The sequence below is a fragment of the Manacus vitellinus genome, unplaced genomic scaffold, assembly GCF_001715985.3.
Source record: "Manacus vitellinus isolate BGI_N305 unplaced genomic scaffold, ASM171598v3 scaffold_65_pilon, whole genome shotgun sequence".
NCBI lineage: Eukaryota > Metazoa > Chordata > Aves > Passeriformes > Pipridae > Manacus > Manacus vitellinus.
In genome coordinates this window covers 382,636-403,516 of record NW_021940724.1, presented here as the reverse complement: position 1 = coordinate 403,516, position 20,881 = coordinate 382,636, and the positions used below count along the sequence as shown (strand labels likewise).

At 47.1% G+C, this 20,881-nt stretch overlaps 1 protein-coding gene across 1 annotated transcript in view; it reads left to right on the top strand.

Annotated features, from left to right (window-relative positions):
- EXOC4 (exocyst complex component 4) overlaps positions 1-20,881 on the top strand; it is a 256,416-nt gene that overhangs the window by 39,370 nt on the left and 196,165 nt on the right. Inside the window, exons 5-6 of the mRNA XM_018083577.3 lie at positions 14,039-14,184; positions 18,411-18,499. Of these exons, the coding sequence (XP_017939066.2) occupies positions 14,039-14,184; positions 18,411-18,499 (235 nt within the window). The remainder of the gene's footprint in view (positions 1-14,038; positions 14,185-18,410; positions 18,500-20,881) is intronic.

The window sequence follows — 20,881 nt, the reverse complement described above, 5'->3', positions numbered from 1 at the left end:
TCAAAAAAAAAGGCAAAAGGCTGGGTGGAGACGTCCCAGCTTTTTTCAGGAGATGCTCCTTTGTGAGCAGTGGCACCAGGATATTGTTTAGACCCTATAAAAATACAAATTGGTTTTTTTTTTTTTGATGTCAGGCTTTTAGCTTTAAAATGGATCCCTGTTGCTATTGCATTTACACTTCCTTTTGGCAATCCAAAGGACTGTTTTTGCTGTGGGGAACAATGACATGCATGGTTGGGCTGGATATTGGAAGGCACGGGAGCGATTCCGGGAGCCCTTACGGTGCTCTCAGGAAACAAAAGTGGTGCTGGAGGTCTTGCTGGAGAAATCTGAGCTAAAATAATTGGAGCACTTGCCAAACTGAATGGGCACCTTCCACTATCCCAGGTTGCTCCAAGCCCCTTCCAACCTGGCCTTGGACACTTCCAGGGATCCAGGGGCAGCCACAGCTTCTCTGGGTAACCTGGGCCAGGGCCTCCCCATCCTCCCAACCAGCAATTCCTTCCCAATACCCCATCCAAATCTACCCTTTTCCAGTGTGAAGCCACTCCCTGTGTCCTGTCCCTCCAGGCCTTGTCCCCAGTCCCTCTCCAGCTCTCCTGGAGCCCTTTTAGGCCCTGGAAGGGGCTTTCAGGTCTCCCTGGAGCCTTCTCTTCTCCAGGTGAACCCCCCCAGCTCTCCCAGCCTGCTTTTTCCTTCTCTGTTCCAGGTTTCATCCTGATAATCGAGTGGCTTTTTTAACCTGCTGTTAATAAGGAGGAAAGACAATCCCTATTTTGGAATTTAAAGCCTCTTGCTTCTCCTTGCCCATTCCTGGTCCCTGTGTAGGATTTAATTTCACTGTTCCCGCTCCATCCCTTTAAAGGCAGGGGTAAGGAATGTCCTGAAGGTCACATCCCTCCTTGAAACTAATGGTGGTGTTTTTCCTCATCCCATTACAAGGTCCTGGGAATCATTAGGTGCAAGTGGTGCTGTTTGGCTTCATTTGAGAAGCTGATGGAAGGGGGAGGAAAAGGCTCCCTGATGCAGAAAGGCATTCAAGGATCTGCTGGAATGGAACATGTTCCTGGACATTATAATCTGCTTTATGGTGGCATTTTGGTGGCCCTTTGCTGCACCTTTATAGAGCAGCAGCAGAGGCAGAAGGGAGCAATCCTGATGGATGCTTTATTAAGCTGTGAACAACTGGAAATTTAAGCTGGTTTTTTTCCCCCAAGCCTGAAAATGGGAATCTTGCCTATGCTGTGAGCTCCCCCCTCTGGCACCACAGCATTTGGAATAATGGAGCTCTGCAGAAATAGGGATTTCTGGGACAAGCTCAGGGGATATTAAGCCTCCACAACCAGTGCTGCCAGCACTGCCACTCACCTCCAAGCTCTTGGGAACGGGATGAATAGAAAGCAGTGGGTTACTGTAAATTTGACAAAGAGTGTCTCTGGTTCTGATGTCCTTTCAAAGGTGTCCCCGGCCTTAAAGCTGGGCTTGAAATGGTGGCTGCTGGCTCGGTGTCAAAGGGGAACTTTCATCAACCTCTTGGTGTCACTGGGCTCGTTCAGAAACCTCCATTTCCACCCTGGAATTTCGCTGTTCCTTTGTGGAAACTCTTCATGCATCTCATCTTCTGGGCCGTCCCTCTCTCCGGGCCGCGGCCGTAGGATCGGGGGCAGTCGGATCTTCAAGGGTTTGGTCACTCAGGAGATGCCAACGTGCGTTTAAAGACTCAGAAAACCAACTTCTGGTCAGTCTGGTGCTTGTTAACCAGGGCTGGGTGCTGCCAGGGCCTTAAATCTTAAAAAAAAATGTGAGATCTGCAAGTCAGTTCTGACGTGCGGGAGATGAAATTGGGAAAACGTGGGGTTTTCTAAATGCAGCATCACAGCCTTTCCTGTAACATCTGTTTAAAAGCCTTTTATGTGTAATGAAGCAACAACACTGAGTGTAACTGTAGCAGATTTCCTTTTTCTTACTCCACTTTTCCTCCTCCACGAGCCCGACACCGGTTGGTAAATCCCTTCTGTGGGTGATGTGTCCTGTTGCAGCAGCAGATTTCCGAGAGGTGGGTGGGAGTTTCCTTGGGATGGAAGTTTCCTTGCTCCCCCTCCTTTTGTCAAGTCACCACAAAGATGTGTTTTAATTGATCTGGAAGAAGATGAGGCAAAAAACTGGTGGCTCTTACTCGCTTTGATTAACTTTCCTTGCCCTTACACCAGTTCTTCCTCACTATTTGTCCATCTCTGCAGCTCCCACTGCTCTGGGTTGTATTTATTACACTCACCTCCAGCCAGACATGTCTTTTCCAGGGTGATTTTCCCCTCCCAGTTGCTGTAAAATTTATTGGAAAAAATCCATTATCTCAGAATTGGGTGTAGTTTGTCATTAAAAAACAGCTCAGGCTCAAAATCCAGCTTTAAATATTAATTCTGGAAAAATTGATGTGATTTTTTTTAGCTGTTTTATTTAGACAAATATTCAGACTGCTAGTTGTGTGAGGGGGTTAATTATTTAATTAACATGCATGATGGTATATAAAGGTGTTTGCTAATTCATTTGTAACACAGTTAAATTATCACTTGTGTGACACAGATGGGTCAGTCTCCCTGGCAGCTGATCCCAGAGTCTTTATGATCCATGGCAAAGGTCCTGAAATCCCTTCTCCAGCCTCTGAGCTAATCCCAGGTGCAGCTGCTGGTCCCTCAGATTAGGACTTGAAGCCTGAGTTGCACAAAATACTTATTTTATGGTATTTTGGCACAAAACATCCTGTCATGGATCCCCCAGAGTCGTGTGTTACCACAGGACAGCCCTCTTAGGACGTGCAGGATGCACACAGGGATAACTAAATCCATCTATCCCTGCAAATGAGCTGAGATCAGAGAGGGGAGTCCTGGGTAATTAGAAGAGATCTTAACTCAGGTTTAAAGAATCACAGAATCAATTAGGTTGGAAAAGACCCTCTGAGATCATCAAGTCCAACCTTGGAATCGTCGAGTCCAACCTTGTAAGTCATCAATTCCAAGCTCTGAATCATCAAATCCAACCTTTGAGTGTGGCTTGGACTTGTGTCTGAGCGACACAACGAGTTTATCTGTGGGTTCCAGTGGCTCTGTAGGTTATGAATGTGCAAATCAGGTGAATTCCCAGCACGAGAGAGGGACCCAGGGCTCGAATTGGTGGGTTTGGACCCCCCCCGGCCGGCTCAGGGCGCGGGTTCAGGAGCAGAAGGCGGCGCTCCGGATGCTCCCAGCAGGATTTGGCAGCCAAGCACGATGCAGAGAGGCTGGATTTCCTCCTGCTGGAGAAGTTTGTGTACTTTGGAGCGGTGCTAATTGATGGGCTGCGCCCCGGAGGGGAATAAATCTCTGCGTGTCAGATTTATGAGGACCCTCGTGGATAAACGGAGCGAGCGAGGGGAGCCGACAGGCTGAAAGATGTTACATCCCGTTCCCTCCCCCCTTGGAATCCTGCAGTTTTACAGCCCTCAAACTCTCCTCCTCGCTGGTGGGGACGAGCAGCTCGGAGAAGTCGACCCAAGGAGCCGAGGGCTGGGAGATGTGGGGGTGTCTCCCAAGGGAATGAACAAATCCCGGGGATTTTTCCTCCCCCGCGAGCCGCGGGGACGTCGCACGTTTCCGTCAAGTGCCTGATTAAGTTTGACATTTGAAAATAGAACTTCACAGTGAAATAAGTGCTGTACTTGTGAGTATTTAATTAAGATGTTTAGTTCCTGTCAGGGGTGGGAGTTTTTCTCCTCTCCTGGTAAGGGCGATACGTCCTCGACTGCTGAAATTTCAGGCACCTGTACTTAACCTTTTCCTCGTCATTCCATTTACATGGGAATCTGATTAACAACTTTTAAAGTTCAGAAGCTGCACTAAATGCAATTAAAGCCCTTGTGGAGCCTGTTATTAAGAGCTGGCATTTAATGAAGGCTGAGGGCACAGCACTGGCACCATCTACACCGGGGCAGGATGTCTTCAGCAATTAGTTGGAGGCATGGAATACATGGAATATTCTGTATTACCCAGGAGTGAACATGGGTGATATTTAAGCAGCAATCTGCCCTTTTTGCTTTAGTTTTTGCTCCTTTCTTTGCTGCATTTTCTGGGCCCCTTTGAGCTGCAGAAGCTCAGCTCAGGTGGGTTCAGCACAGCCCTCTTTCTCCTGGGCATTAAATCCTTCCCTGGCGGGATGCTCTGGAAGGTGAGGGAGTGGCAGGCACTAAACCTGAGGGAATAGATCCTGCTTCTTTGGGATTTCAAAATGTTTAGCTTCACCTCAGTTGTAAATAGAAATTTCTGTGTTCTTCCCCACCTGCCAGTTGTGCAGAGCCACTGAAGCTCAGCTAAATTAGCCTTGCAGAGCAGGAATGTGCTCTCAGTCACTTGGGCAACTCTCTCACTCCTCCTTGGCCTTTCTATCCTACAGGAACAAATGGAAGTCCAGTCCAGCTGCAAGTGGGATTTAATCTTTCAGGAAAATCCTTTCTTTTGTGCCACCTGGGAAGCAGGTGGGAATTACACCTTTCTGGTGAAGTTCCTTGTGTTTTGGTCCATTTTAGAGCAGTTGGCTTGTTCTCCACCCTCTGGATTGTCCTGGACCATGTTGGGTGGTATTTTCCCACCTTCCCAGTCATGTCAGAAGGAGCATGTGCTGAAGATCCACAGAGAATAAAGTCACAGACTGGTTTGGGTTGGAAGGACCTTAAAGCTCATCTGATTCCACCCCCTGCCATGGGCAGGGACACCTTCCACTCTTCCAGGTTGCTCCAACCTGGCCTTGGACACTTCCAGGGATCCAGAGGCAGCCACAGCTTCTCTGGGAAACCTGTGCCAGGGCCTCCCCACCCTCCCAGCCAGGAATTCCTTCCCAATCTAAATCTCCCCTCCTTGTGTGTGTATATATATATGTCTATCCACAATATGTAAATACACACATATATAGACCCCCCCATGTATTCTTACACACACAGAGATGTTTTTATCTGCTCCTCAAACACTCACAGCACTTACAAGTTACTGCCCTGAAGCTGATTGGATTTACTTGCCAAAAACTACACCAGGATTTATTTTTCTCCCTTTATTTTGTGTTTGGTGTTGGTGTTAAAGAGCCTGATCCCAAAATGAGGAAGTGGCCTTGTAACTGGGATCACTTCTGCCAGTGCACTCTTGTGTTTGCAGAGCAGCTGAAGGTGCCTGGAGAAAAATAAACCCTCTCCATTTGTTTTATGACCCAGTCAGTCAAGATGACTCCTGGGGGCTTAAATAAATTTGTCATCAGTGTTTGTTCCTCTTTTGTTGTAATAATTGTTTTGGGGTTTGTAGCAGGACCAGGGTTTCACTTTAAATCTGTTCAGTCCCAGAATCATGGAATGGTTTGGGTTGGAGGGGACCTTAAGGATTATCCAGTGACACCCCTGCCTTGGGCTGGGACACCTCCCACTAGCCCAGGTTGCTCCAACCTGGCCTTGGACACTTCCAGGGATCCAGGGGCAGCCACGGCTTCTTTGGGAAATCCATTTCAGTCCCTCCCCACCCTCCCAGCCAGCAATTCCTTCCCAATATCCCATCTAACCCTGCCCTCTGGCACTGGGAAGCCATTCCCTGTGTCCTGTCCCTCCAGGCCTTGTCCCCAGTCCCTCTCCAGCTCTCCTGGAGCCCCTTTAGGCCCTGCCAGGGGCTCTCAGCTCATTCCCTGGAGCCCCTGTTCTGTCCCTCCCAGGGTCCCCTCTCAGCTCCAGCTCTCCTGGAGCAATTCCTTCCCAATATCCCATCTAACCCTGCCCTCTGGCACTGGGAAGCCATTCCCTGTGTCCTGTCCCTCCAGGCCTTGTCCCCAGTCCCTCTCCAGCTCTCCTGGAGCCCCTTTAGGCCCTGCCAGGGGCTCTCAGCTCTCCCTGGAGCCTTCTCTTCTCCAGGGGAACATTCCCAGCTCTCCCAGCCTGGCTCCAGAGCAGAGGGAATCCAGCGCTTGGAGCAGCTCCGTGGCCTCCTCTGGATTTGCTCCAGCAGCTCCACATCTTTCTTGTCCTGTGAACTCCAGACCTGGACACAACAATATTCCAGGTGGGATCTCATGAGGGCAAAATGATGTAACAATGATGTGTCACAGGGGTATTGATACATCAGAGGGAATTAGGGAACACTCAAAGAGAACACCTCCATTGGAATGGTGACTGATCCAGGGATTTAGGAACTGCTGTGGCAGCCCCTGTGAAGAGGGGGAGGGTGAACCAGAGCTTGTGGTGCAGAGTGAGGTTCTAAAGCCCCCACACGTGTCATCAGAAGCCTGTGGAATGAAAAGCTTCTGGTTTTAAACTGCCCAAAGCCACCCAAGCAGGGTAGGGCTCGTTGCCAACCACGACAGCTCTGGCAGAGTGGTGGTTTTAAAGCAGTTTTGAGGTTTGTTCCCTCCTCCCCTCTCTCCCTGGAGGGAGATGCACATTCCCAGGGCTGCAGGAAGAGTTGTGCTAGTTCCCAATTAGCACTGATAACGAGGGGAGCACTGATGGCATTATCCATCAATAGTTCTGGGGAGGGGGGATTCTTTACCTCTTCCCAACAATGAAAAACAAAAGGAATTCTTCTCGTGCAAGAATGGAATTGGGCAGTGCCTGGAGAGAATGAATTCTGGGAGGGTTTTTCTTGTTGTGTTAAACGAATTTGAGGAGCCACAAGATTAGATGTAATGCAGCAGGTTGTGCTGCATTAAATGATGTTCAGGGCCCCTAAAAATTTGGGTTTGCTCTTTTAGGCTCCCCTTTGATGTGTTTGAACCCACGTTCTCCATGTGCTAAAACTGATACAGGAAAAACTGTTCTTGGAATTCAATTAACAGTTCCTCTTTTTTTTTTTTAACTGAAATTCCACAATCGCTGCAGCGTTTTAATTATCAAGACTTTTAATCCAGCTAATTACTGGGTAATTAGCTACAGAGTGTTGTCTCACAGTGCCACAGCTTTCCTTGCCTGGTTCTGGCACTTTGCAAGCAGCGAATCCCATCTCCAGAGCTTGGAATCACGGAGTGGTTTGTGTTGGAAGGGACCCGAAACATCCTGTAATTCCAACCCCCCCTTCCAGCTGCAGGAATGATGCCTCTTCCCTGTGTTTACACAGTGTCACAGCAGTGCATCCCACTTGAATTCCCAGCTTTTTTTCCTTCTGGGATTCATTTGCAGTTGCTCTCCTTGCCCCTGGAATCATCTGTAGCTGGGTGTCCATCCCTCAGGAGCGTTGTGTTTTCCCTCAGCATTTGCTATCCCTCTGAACCATGGGATATGTGGGATGATTTGAACCTGCTGGTCTGTTCTTTTTTAACCAGCTTTCCTCATTGAAATCCCATTGGGAAATCCCTCTCCTGTTTTTTGTGATCTCAGCTGCTGGTTCCTCCTGCCTGCTCTGACTTTAAAACGTGACTCCAGAGCCTTCCCAGGGGCTGGCACAGCTCGGGAGGAGCCCACAGTGCCTCCCACACCTGAAATCCCAGCTTTTCTCCCTCTGCCCGGTGTAGCAAAGCAGGAAGCTGAAGATAAACCTTCCTTTCAGTTGCTGCAAAATGCCAGAGACATTCCCAGATGCTCTGGGTTATTTCCAGGGGGGTTTTACCTCTTGCATTTTCCTCACCCCACAAGCAAAGCAGCCTCCAGTTGGACTTTCGTGCCAAGGACAGGCCTGGGGGAGAATTTTCCACTGGCACAAACCTGTTCCCCGACCACAAACCTCACCAGCAGCTGGTTTTGGTTCTCATCTCAACTGGAAATGGGCACTGGAGGTGCTGGGAAAGTGGGACTTGGAAGCCTGGAGGAGGAGGAGCCTTGGAGCTGGCACTGGGTGGCTTTAAGCTGAAGGAGAGGGGATTTAGATGGGATATTGGGAAGGAATTCCTGGCTGACAGGGTGGGGAGGGGCTGGAATGGATTTCCCAGAGAAGCTGTGGCTGCCCCTGGATCCCTGGAAGTGTCCAAGGTCAGGTTGGAGCAACCTGAGCTAGTGGAAGGTGCCCCTGCCTGTGGCAGGGGGTGGCACTGGATGATCCTTAAGGCCCCTTCCAAACCAAACCATTCTGGGATTTTATGGATGATGGAATAGCTTTATTGAGATTTCCTGATGATAAGAAGTTCTTGTGCCTTCTTACTTGACCCCTAGAAAGCCCTGGGACTTTCTGGAATTTAATTCCTGTGCTTTAGAAAGGCCTCCAGTCCTGACTGGGGGGAGGGAAGGAGGAATCGGTGACAGACAACAAACTGTCCCCTTTGATATCCACAGTCAATGAACTCTTTGTGCCCAATCCTTCCTCACAGCCTGTCCAGCCTTTGGAATGGTGTGAAGGGTTCATTAGTGCAGCTGTTTGATCAGCCCTGTGCCCTGTGTCATGTCCAGGGTGATCCAGTCACCCCTGAGCCTGCTCGTGGCTCCGCTAACAAGGCCGAGCTCATGGAGCTCTTGGAGTGTTGCTCCAAGTCCTGTTTCCAGCCTTTGAACAGCTTCCAGGCTGCTTTTATGCACCTTCCACCCCCTTTTCCCTGATACCTTGGTTTGTGACTGCCAGAGTTTGATTTGCATTCCAGATGTGAGACCAACACAGGAGCGATGCTCCAAACATTTACTTCTGACAAAGCTCTATTCCCGAGGAGATAATTAATACCCATTATCCTTAATATTCCCAAATTTGTAGAGGCAATGTTGCACAATAATCCTATAGATAACCACTTCCTTTTCTTTTCCCTAGAAGGAGAGATTTACCACTGCTGACATCAAAATTTTTACAGTCCATGATTATATTACTAAAAATAATAATAAAAAGCGTAACAGGAGAATGTGATTTTCTGTGTTCACTTTATTATTTACCATTTTCCCCCAGAAATATTATAATTAATGAACCTTCTGTAGTAATTTTATCCATAGGAACGTGGAGCCAGGAAAAGTGCAGGTCCATTCAGTCCAGAAAGGGGTTACTGCAGGCACTCTTACAGAATCATGGAATGGTTTGAGTTGGAAAGGACCTGAGAGATCATCCAGTTCCACCCCCTGCCATGGGCAGGGACACCTTCCACTCTCCCAGGTTGCTCCAAGTCCCAGCCTGGCCTGGGACACTTCCAGGGATGAGGAATCCACAGCTTCTCTGGGCAACAGCACTTCCATGTACTCTTATTGATTAAGCCACTTCTAATCACTGTTGTTTTAAAAACGAAGATAAATTGAACTTAGACTGAAAATTAGATTTCTGTCCAACAGAAGAAAAGGATTCTGAGACACTCTTGTGTTTCCCTTGGAATATAGAGGACAAAAAGAGGAATTAAGATTTCTGGGACCCTGCAAAATCCAGTGTCGACGATGTTCTCGTTTCTGGTTGAACATGGTCGTGCAACTGCCCAGATTTGTGTGTTGACTTTTAGTGCTTTGGCTTTTGTCACATCTTTGGTGGGCATAAAACTTCAGGTCCTTCTGTTTATTTAAAGCTCAATTTGTCACCATCATAAGAATGCATCAACCAGGATCCATCTCCTGCAAATCTGTGTTACTAGACATGAATTCTGTTATTCTCCCTTAATTCTTTCTTAATAGAGTCTTCCATCATCTCTTACTGTGATATTGTCCCTGATCAATATGAGGGAGAGAGGCCAATAACTACCTGGTCATCCCATTTACCCTTAAAAAATCAGTGGTCTGGTTTTCCTTTGATTTTGTGGCCACCCCAAATACAGGAAGGATGTTGAAAATCAGAGTTGATGGTGTGGAGTGTGTTGTGGTTTTGTGATGAAGGTGGTTTATGGAGCCAGGCTGGGAGAGCTGGGAATGTTCCCCTGGAGAAGAGAAGGCTCCAGGGAGAGCTGAGAGTCCCTTGCAGGGTCTAAAGGGGCTCCAGGAGAGCTGGAGAGGGACTTGGAACAAGGCCTGGAAGGACAGAACACAGGGAATGGCTTCCCAGTGCCAGAGGGCAGGGATGGATGGGATATTGGGAAGGAATTGCTGTCTGGGAGGGTGGGGAGGGGCTGGGATGGATTTCCCAGAGAAACTGTGGATGCCCCGGATCCCTGGAAGTGTCCAAGGTCAGGGTGGAGCAACCTGGGCTAGTGGAAGGTGTCCCTACCCATGGTCGGGGGTGTCACTTCATGATCCTTAAGGTTCCTTCCAACCCAAACCATTCTGTAATTCTAGGACTGAGCAGGTTTCATCCATAATGGAAGAACAAATTGCTAAATGTTTTTTCTCTGTGTTTTTAAACTTGATTAAGTTTGAGGGTTTATAATGGATTCCACGACTCCGGTGTCACTTTATATCCAGGACTAGGGAATATTAAGTGTGTAATACAGGGCTTGGCTCCAAGATAACATCCGTCTCGACTCAGAGTGTGTGAGGATGTGAAACACCAACTAAAGCTTTTAACTGAGAGAATAAAGCTTATTCAGAGCTCAGCTCTCTTTTAAAACCTCACCAGGGGTGCAAAATAGGAATTAATTCAGCTGTTGCCGTGGCCGGGTGTGTTTTCCTCCCCATGCTTTGCTCACAGGTCAGTCTTGGGCATGATGAGAACTTATCCAGCTTGTTGTGGAGCTCAGCCAGAACAGGAAAACATGGATCTGGAGAGTCACAGCAGCAAAATGTGGTCTTGCCCCAATGTTGCAGTTCAGGAGGACTTTGAGTGTTATCAACTCGAGGTGATGGACAGGCCGCACGTGCCGAGGTGACCTTTTGGAACCCGAGGGTTTAATTAGGCCTCCGAACCCAGAAATACTGCTTTTCCAATAGAACACTTGGTATTAATTTTCCCTCCCAAAGAGAAGGAGCTCTTTGTCCTGTTTCATGGCCAGGTTGGTTGGTTTGACCGATGTAAACACACCCCACGGATGGCAGGATCCGACCGCGGAGCCGAACTCCGGCTCCTCGCTGGAGATGGATGGGGTGTTGCAAACTTTGCAGTCACTCATAAATCTTGCTGGAAGCCCCTGTGATTAATGCCTAACGAGGTTTTTGACTGATGGCTTAGCAACTCCTAATCAGGTGTTACTGGACCAAATCAAGGAATTCCCTGACTTGGCTGGTCAAGGGAAGCTCCTTTCGCTTACACAGGCAAGAAGTGCCTGTTTTTTCTTTTCTTTTAAGTGTTGATTTGTTTTTTGTTTGTTTTTTTTTTTTTTGATTATCTGGTTTTCCTTTCCTTTTAAATGCATTTCAAGTTCTGCCTTGCTGTGGTTTTTAATAAGTACACGGCCAGACCACAACTTCCAACATTGGAATATGATCCTTATTAAAACCCTCTTCTCTGGATAACTTGGGCTGTCCAGACACAGGGAATAAATCGAGGGTGATGACACTGATTGAACACCAGGAATGGCTCAGCCCAGTGAGAGAAAGGGAAACTTCAGGCTGGTTTTTGCAGCTGGTTGCTGGCAGGGTTTGCACACTGGGCCACGTGTTGATGGTGCTGGAAAATTAGAAGGGTTTTAATGCTTGTGCTGCAGTTACGAGGCAAATGTGCTGAGTGTTGAATCCCAGAATGGTTTGGAGTGGAAGGGACCTTAAAGATCATCCAGTCCCACCCCCTACCATGGACAGGGACACCTTCCACTAGCCCAGGTTGCTCCAAACTGGCCTTGAACACTTCCAAGGATGAGGCAGCCACAGCTTCTCTGGGCAACCTATGCCAGGACCTCCCCACCCTCCCAGCCAGCAATTCCTTCCCAGTTCCCATGTATCCCTGCCCTCTGGCACTGGGAAGCCATTCCCTGTGTCCTGTCCCTCCATGCCTTGTCCCCAGTCCCTCTCCAGCTCTCCTGGAGCCCCTTTAGGCCCTGGAAGAGGTTTCAAGGTCCTCCTGAAGCCTCCCTGCAAAGACCTCTCCTGTCCCCCTTGGCTGTGTCCTGTCACTGCTCAGCCACGTTTACACTTCATTCCTTTGTCCTGAAGAATTTGTGGAACTGTTGAATTCAGGGCACTGGAGGAGGAAGACCTTGGATCTGTCTGGCACAGTTTTTGCCATGCTTGGATTTTATAACTTAAAGCTCAACTGCCCCATCCCTGGAAGTGTCCAAGGCCAGGCTGGACGGGGCTTGGAGCAACCTGGGATCGTGGGAGGTGTCCCTGCCCATGGCAGGGGGTTGGAATGGGATGTTCCTCCCAGTCCAAACCATTCTTTGATTCCACAAACTCTTGAGTTATCCAAACCAACAACTTTCACTGGTTTTCCAGCTTCTGACTTTTTCCCAGCCTTGAATCCAACCATCCTGCCCCACTTGCCTGCTAAATAGATTAATAAAACAAACGAACCATAAATTAACAGCTTTCCCTTCTTTTCCCCTAATCTGTGGCATTTTTCAAACTGCTCTGAATGTCTTCCAGCAAACTCCTCTCCTGCTTCTCTATTTCACTTGTTCCCCAGCAGGGATAATTCTTTCTATTCCCAGCTCAAACCTCTGTTGGCTTATTGTAATCTTGGAGCCAAGCCCTGTATTACACACTTAATATTCCCCAGTCCTGGATATAAAGTGACACCGGAGTCGTGGAATCCATTATAAACAGGTTTCATCCATAATGGAAGAACAAATTGCTAAATGTTTTTTTCCTCTGTGTTTTTTAAACTTGATTAAGTTTGAGGGTTTAATTAGATTTTCGTGGCGATTTTAGGGCTGGTAATTTAGAGCGGAGAAGATGAAATGCAAAATACAAACGGATTTGGTAAATTAGTGTCACAAATTAAGCACAGTGATTATTTTTTTTACCCATAAACACGAGTTTTCAAAGCTTGTGCTCAGGTGAAGTTTTAATTGAGATGTTTCAGAGGCCGAATTTTTTTTTTTGTGTGCTTTTTTATTATTATTATTTCTTGTTCTGAGCTAATCCTGAATTGTTTCTAATTAGGGGCACGGTTCCATTCGCCTGGATATTTATTCCAATGTAATTTGTTTCAATTTAGCCAGCACAGGAGTGATGAATTCCTTTCATTACATCCAAGTCCCTTTGATGGGCTCTGTCTGGCTAATTATTCACATGGAACACATTCCTAATGGCCTCAGAGTAGGCAGAATTTCCAGAAAATAAATAGTGGCTTTTGGAATACATGGACAAAAGTCAGTTTTCGAGGGGTTTCTTTTCATCTTCAGACATGAGGGAATGAAAAGGGAAGAACTTGGAACCTGTTTCTGCTCCTGCACTTGTGGGTTTGCTTAAATAATATCAAATATCAGGCTGCAAAGGGTTTCATCCCACAAAGGGACCCCCCCAGCCCCTTGCTGGGTGACAGGAAAACCATTCCTAAACTGCTTTGGCAGAACTGGCAGCTGTGGGAATTCATGTTTTCAATGATAAAGGAAACATTTTTGGTTTGGGAGCTGTCCAAGGGCAGTTTTTTGCAGCTTTCCAGGGATATTTTCCAACATATGTGACCTCCAGCATGCTCATGGATGTTTTCTGTGTCTATATATCAATATCTAGAAAATAGATGAGATATATATGCATTTATAAAAAGTAGGTTTGTAATGCACAGCTCACCGTTGCAGACCTTCGTGTTTTTAAGAGCATATTTTATGTTTATAACCAGTGTGGAAAGGGCAGCTAAAACCCACCCACCACCTCCCTGGGCCTGCCATGGATGGAATCACTTTTTGGGAAGAGTGGGGACTCCTTGCAGGTGACTTTTGGTACCATCAGGGGCTCGGAACAGATGGAATTGTCAAGGATAAGAAAACTGTGGAGCAGGTTTCCCAGAGAAGCTGTGGCTGCCTCTGGATCCTTGGAAGTGTCCAAGGCCAGGTTGGAGCAACCTGGGCTAGTGGGAGGTGTCCCTGCCCATGGGAACTGGATGATTTTAAATTCCCTTCCATCCCAAACCATTCCATGACTCTAAGTAATGAAAACCAAGCTTTTACTGAATCAGAGCCACGAGAGTCCCCAGGCTCCTGTTTCTGATTGTTTTCAGCCGCGTTTCCCTCAGTCGGAATTTTTGAGGGTTTTGTCGAGTTTTCTGTACAAAGCACCTAAAAATCCGAGACATTCAGGTGAAATTATAAATTTAAATGCTGTTTTTATCTCTGCCTGCTGTTGCAGATGCTGCTGACAGAGTACCTGGACATGAAGAACACCCGCACGGCCTCGGAGCCCTCGGCCCAGCTGAGCTACGCCAGCTCCGGCCGGGAATTCGCCGCCTTCTTCGCCAAGAAGAAACCCCAGAGACCTAAAAACCCCCTGTTCAAGTAAGCTGAGGATGCTAAAGCCCTGCCTAAGCTGCCTTTGGTCCCTCAAGTGCTGCACAAGGCTGGCTGCTAATCACAGTTTCACAGTGGGAGAGGTGTGGAAGTTCCGAGTTGGAGTTTTAATGCCCGGAGCTGAAGCCTGGCTAAGATCTGTCACGGATTCAGGGCTGGATTTGGAGAGTTTAGCTCTTCCCAAGGCTCATTTCGGGGCTGGAATCCCATTACAAAGCTGCTGCAAAGCCTGCAGTGATCCATTATGCCTCCCTTTGTCCAGGGGAAATTCAGGACCTGTTAAAGAGAGCGATAAAAGGGACCGGACAAAGGGAATTAAGATAACTGTGTAATTACTAGATAGGCTAAGCAGTTAATCCTGTCACTAACTCCTTTAATTCAAAGTTCAGGGTGGAAAGAATTAAGTGGTTGGGAGGAGAGTGTAAGAGAGAGGATGAGAGAGGCTGGGTGGCCAAGGGAAGCATCTGGGGGAGGGAATTTGGGCAGGAATAAGGAGTGAGGAGGAGGAGGAGTTGGTGAGCAGAGGAGATTTACACTTAGGTTCAGGGGAGCTGTGCTGAATTTTCACCTCTTCTACTGCCCACATGTGCTGGTCATTCTCTTTGGCCACGGGAGGATTTTGGGGAGCACCAAAAAGTGCTGGTTTTGCAGCAGGTGCCCTGAGGGGGTGTGTTCTCATGACACCTGAGGCCCCAGTCAGAAATCCAAGTCTTCTTCACCGATTTTGCCCCTCAAAGGATGAGTTCTCCTGTAACCTGTGATTAGAAGGATTCCAGAGGTGCCTCCTGCCCCTGTCAATCCCTGATTATTACCCCTCACCCTTTTGTTTTAACACTCTTTTTTTAACACTTTTAACTTATTTGTCTCTGCCTCTCAGGTTGGTCCTTGTGGACCATTAGAGCCATAAGATAAATGCTTAATAATGGATTGGTCCCTAATTCCATGAGAATTTTCATCTTATTAATTTTGATCTTGTTTAGGGCTGACTGAACGATTTAGGGCTGTTTCAGGTTGAGAATTCCACTTCAAATGTACCCTGACTTGCAGATCATAGAATCCCAGAATCTACCAGGTTGGAAAAGCCCTCTGAGATCATCCAGCCCAACCCTTGATCCAACCCCACTGTGGTTCCCAGCCCATGGCACTGATGCCACATCCAGTCTGTCCTTAAACACCTCCAGGGATGGAGAATCCCCCACTTCCCTGGGCAGCCCATTCCAATGGCTGAGCACTCTCCATGGAAAACATTCCTTCCTGATGTCCAACCTGCCCCTGCCCTGGCCCAGCTTGAGGCCGTGCCCTCTTGTCCTGGCTGGAGATCTTGAAAACTCTACAGAAGCTGGACCTGTCCAGCAACAAAATGAACAGTTTACGAGGCTTGCAGGAACATGATCTGCTGGAGACCATCAACCTGGAGGATAACCAGGTACCACACTTCATATCCACCTCAGCTTCTTCTAAGAATGCAGAATATATTTATTTTTTTTAATTAAATTCCTTTGAGAGACCAAAAACTCTCACAACACTGCAAGAAATTAATATTAGAATCATAGAAATCATAGAATCAGTCAGGTTGGAAAGGACCTCTGAGATCATCCAGCCCAACCCTTGATCCACGACCTCCACAGTTCCCAGCCCATGGCACTGAGTCTGTCCACATCCAGGATGAGCCCACTTCCCTGGGCAGCCCATTCCAATGGCTGAGCACCCTCTCTGCAAAGAAATTCTTTCTAATATCCAACCTGACCCTGCCCTAGCCCAGCTTGAGGCCGTGCCCTATTGTCCTACTGCTGGTTGCCTGGAGCAGAGCCCAACCCCCCCTGGCTCCCCCCTCCTGTCAGGGAGTTGCAGAGAGTGAGGACGTCTCCCCTGAGCCTCCTCCTCTCCAGGCTGAGCCCCCCCAGCTCCCTCAGCCTCTCCTCCCAGCACTTGGGCTCCAGTCCCTTCCCCAGCCTGGCTGCTCTTCTCTGCCCCTGCTCCAGCCCCTCCAGGGCCTTCCTGAGCTCAGGGCCCAGAGCTGGACCCAGGAAATGTTTAGTGGAGCAAAACCAGGGTGGCTCAGCCTCTCACCCCGAGTCTGTTCTGGGTTTACATTTATTTGAGGAATAAAACTCCCTGTTTCACTGAAGCAGGCTCAGGCTGTGCATTAGTTTCTCAGCAGGGAGGGAGGGTGGAGCTGTCTCAAGTGCAGGTGAATAACCTGTGGGAGCAGCACATCCCTCGCTGCTGGTCCTGTCACCGTCCCTGCAGTGACAGCAGAGCTTCCTGGGCTCTCTTTGGTTCCCTGTCAGCTGTCACCAGATCTGTGGAAATCTCCCTTGAAATGGAATTTCTCAGCCTGCTGAGATTGGTACACGTTTGATGGAGTGTTATCCTTGTCTCCTCTCCCATCTCCAGTGCTTTCCCTGCCAGCCTTCCAGGCTCTTTTCCTTGCCTTTCCATCAGCTCTGTCCAAATCAGAGCCTTCCACTTGTCATCAGGATATCTGCATTTAATTCCTGGCCTCAGGAGTATCTCAGGGCAGGGCTCCACCTCCACCTCCACCATATTTTACTCACAGGTGTTTGTGCCATGTCCTGTGACAGCTGGGAGCTGATTTAATCAATATTAATTAATATTTAGTTAATCTTAAAGAATCATACTATTTAACATATTATTTCTATAATAATATAATATAATATATGATATAATATAATATGTGTATTTTATATATATAATATGATAAAATATATACTATATTAATACTAGTTAATATTAAATAATATTTAATTAATATTAAACACTTCTGCCACTTGTGTCTTCTGTGGAAGAATGAGAACTCCTCAGTTGAATCCTGCTGTCTGGAAATCAGCAGCTGGTGTTTGGAAGAGACTTTTTTTTCCTTATCTTTAAAATGGGTGTAATAAAAAAAAAATAAATCAGGATTTGTTTAGTTGTAATGTTGGTTTGGGGGGAGAAAAAAAAAGCTTCAGATAAAGGGTGTTTTGGGAATTTGGATGTTTTGTGCCATCATAAATGTGGCTTTTTTTCTCTTCCCAAAGGTAGCTTGATTTGCAAGGTGTAAATTGGGGTTGGGGCAGGAAAGGAGGGAATTGTAGACTTGCAAAATTATGTGTAATTCTGTGTAAAACTAACATTTCTTTGACATCTTGTGGGAGGATCTGCAGGGGAAAGGAGGTACAAGAGTAGAGGATTTAAGTGGAAATAGGAATGTGGAGAAGTGCAGATCTAGGAGATGGCAGAGGAGGGGAAATAGGGGAGAGAAACTGGATGTCTGTGGGGAAAAAAAGGGGTGAGATGTGGTTTTGATGCCTTGAGAAGATCTCTGGGCTGTGGGGATAATGATACACTGAATATCTCACTGTGACCAAGAGGGAGAATGCTGTAAATACAGAGACAAGAATTTACTGCTCATTTAATTAAAGTCTGAAGAGTTTGTTGTATTTTGATAAATCATTATTGGTTCAGTTGCAGTAATCCTCACACAATCCAAATTAAAGCAGAAAAGCCTCATTAATAGTCATAACCCCAACGCTGAGGAAGCTGTGAAATGCTTTTTTCCCTTTTCTCTGGTGTGATGCTGCTGTTCCCAGTGTCCCTCTGGGCCCCACAGAGGCTGATTCAATATTCCTGAACAGCAGGATTGGGAAGGGGATTGGGAAGGGGATACAGCAGATCATCACCACTTTGAGGTGTTTTTGTGCAGGAAATTCCCCTCCACATCTGGTGTCCACCAGGGCTGTTTGAAGGTGCCTCATCCCTTGGGAGATGTTTTATCCCCACCATGTGCTCCCTTCTCCCTGTTTCCCAGTGCCCACCAGGGCTGGCATTCCCAGTGCCTGGAGCAGCAGCCTTTGGCCACATGGAATATTCCCAGCTCAGGCAGGTTGGGCACAAGGCCCTTGGCCATGGGACACTTGTGGTGTCCAGAACTGTCCTGGAGTCATTGAGGGGGTCAGATCAGTGCCCAGCCTGTACCCTTTCACCATGAGTGCCAAAAATCCTGTTCATGAGGCTCCAACAGTTGGGAAATATTTGTCTCTGCCCCTCAGGTTGGTCCTCGTGGACCGTTAGAGCCGTAAAATAAACGCTTAATAATTGATTGGTCTCTAATTCCGCGGGAATTTTCATCCTATTCATTTTACTCTTGTTTAGGGCTGACTGAGGGATGCTTTTAGGGCTGGCTGGATTGATTTCTTCCTGTTGAATTCCAGGTTTGAGTCCTCCTCCCACGCCATCAGCATGAGTGCCTACCTGCGGGAGCAGAGGAGGGAGCTGTACAGCAGGAGCGGGGAACTGCAAGGTATGGAAAGGGAAAATGTGTTAATTGGATAATTGTCCTTTGCAGGAGCTGGAATATCCCATCCATGCCGTGCCAGGTATTGATCCCCCTCTGCTTTGCCACTAGTTTGAAGCTCTGTTTATTATTAAGTTGGGAAGCAACAGGGTTTGTCTTTATTTCCTTTGTGTTTCCAGCTGGAGGTCAAGGTCTGGAAAAGATACTTGTAAGACAGTGGGTGAAGTGGAAACCTCACTCCCAGCACTGGGTTGGGATTTTTGGAGCTTCTTTGGATACTTATCTGCCATTTATCTGCTCACATCACATGCTGGGTGGGATACTCCCCCTGGATTGCTCTGGGAGCTGAGCTCAGCCAGCTCTTATTTGAAGTTGGATGGACTAAAGTGACCAATTCTTTGTCTTTTGTGCACTGGAAGAGTGTTTCCAAAAGGTGAATTTGAGGACTTGGGCTGCTCTTGCTGGTTTATATTCCCTGTGAGACATGCTTTATATCCACAGAGAAGTGTTCTCCAGGCATGGAGTTTTTCCTTCCACAAAAGGGTTGGGTTTGGCAGCAAAATCAAGGGGGATATCTTAAGGTTGCCATGATAACTTACAGCAGGACTGAATTCTGGGTCATCTATTCCAGTTTCTTACTGGGATAATCATAACAAGAAAATAATTTATACTCTTAAAATATGATGGCAAAGGGTTGAACTTCTCCTTGAGCTCTTGCCCATGATAATTTCCAGTTGGCTTTTAATTGAGAGTGTTTTATAATTTACAAGAGATTGTTTGGATGACTTTTTATTCCCTTCCTCCTTTTATAACTTATCCTGAGCGACAAGTTAAACCCACCAGGGTGTGCAAAAAAAAAAGCCTGGAGGGGACAGAGGGAGTGTTCTTGTGGCAGATTGTTTCACTTTGGTGATCTTGGTATCGATGATTGTGGGATTAACAATTCTGTGGTGAATATTCAGATGGTTCTGGGTGGGCTGTGAAGGAGGAACCTGAGGTGCAGATGTGCTGGAGTTGACAGATGCCTCACACCACGATGTGAAAACAGAGTGAAGTGGAGACACCTGCCATTTAAATTCTGATCTCACTTTTGGCACACACCTGGGAGGTGTTAAATGTGCAGCTCTTCGCCCCCTGAGGTTCAGGTTCTCACCTTCACACCTGTCACACGTGCCCGGGGTTAGCTGAGAGAAGTCCCCCAGCTCAGGGGGATGTTGTGAACTCTTGAGTTTTTTAGGAAGGTTTAAGTCATTCTCCACAGTTCTGAGCCCTCCAGAATTCCAGGACTTTTCAGGATGTGTCCTGTCGTGTTCCGTCGTTCCCGGTTGTCTCCACACCCCGTTGTCCCTGTTGCCTTTAAAGCAGAGCAGAGAACAGAACTGACTCACCCCATGGCTGTGTCCTCCTCCAGGATGAGGGTTTTTTGGGGGATTTTTGGGGTTGTTGCTGTCAGACTGAACTGAGGGTTTGTTCATAAGCAGCTCCTGTCCTGGGTTTGGAATTCCTTACTCACGACAGGACACAAACCCTGAAGCAACATTTGTGCTGAGCAGGAGCTTGGGAGCCTTTTCCAGAGGGGAGGATGCAGGAGGGCTGTGCAGGATTCACAGGATTCCAGTGTCTGGGAAGAACAAAACCTGTGGACAAAGGAAGTAAAGGACAAAACCCAGGAATTGGTGTGGATGGAGCCCGGATTCTGTTACCCTTTCTGGCTGAGTTGGAAGAGCTTGGACGTGATGCAACAGGGGACAAAGAGTCAATGGAGGGAGTCAACAGGGACAATAGATGAGATGACTTTGCTGAGGGTCTTTGCAGTTTAAACCATCAAGAAAAGTTTCCCTTTGAACTTTATGTTAAAAATGTAGTAACCTCTCTTTTCTATTATAAGCTGCTGTTCCCTTTTAGGGAGCTCATTAATCTTCCTGAATCCCAGACCACAGCAAGATCTACATTTGGATTTTTTTTTTTTTTATTATTTTACCTTTTTTTTTTTTTTTATCCCTTTTAAAGAGAACTACAATTTAATTGTTCAATCAGGTTGGTGGAAAGCAGGCACGTGACACTCTGCCTTCTGTGAACGCTGCACAGTTTCTGTTCCCAACAGCCTTATCCACGGGGATGATTCTTCAGTGGCAGCAGGGGGAGGGTGACTTTGTTAGGGAATCTTTTTTTTTTTCCCTGAAAAAAAAGACCTTCAAAGAAACATATGCATGAAAAGAAAGGAGTTTATAAAAAGTTTGGCTCACGTTAACTTTTTTTGAAAGGAGCATTTAATTTAAATAGCCCTTAAAATGTGTGAAGATCAGAGGGAAGCTTTGTCATTAACCTCTTTGATTTGGGCTGAAATAGTGCAGTGCACGAGGCTCACATTATCCCTCAGCAGGGGAA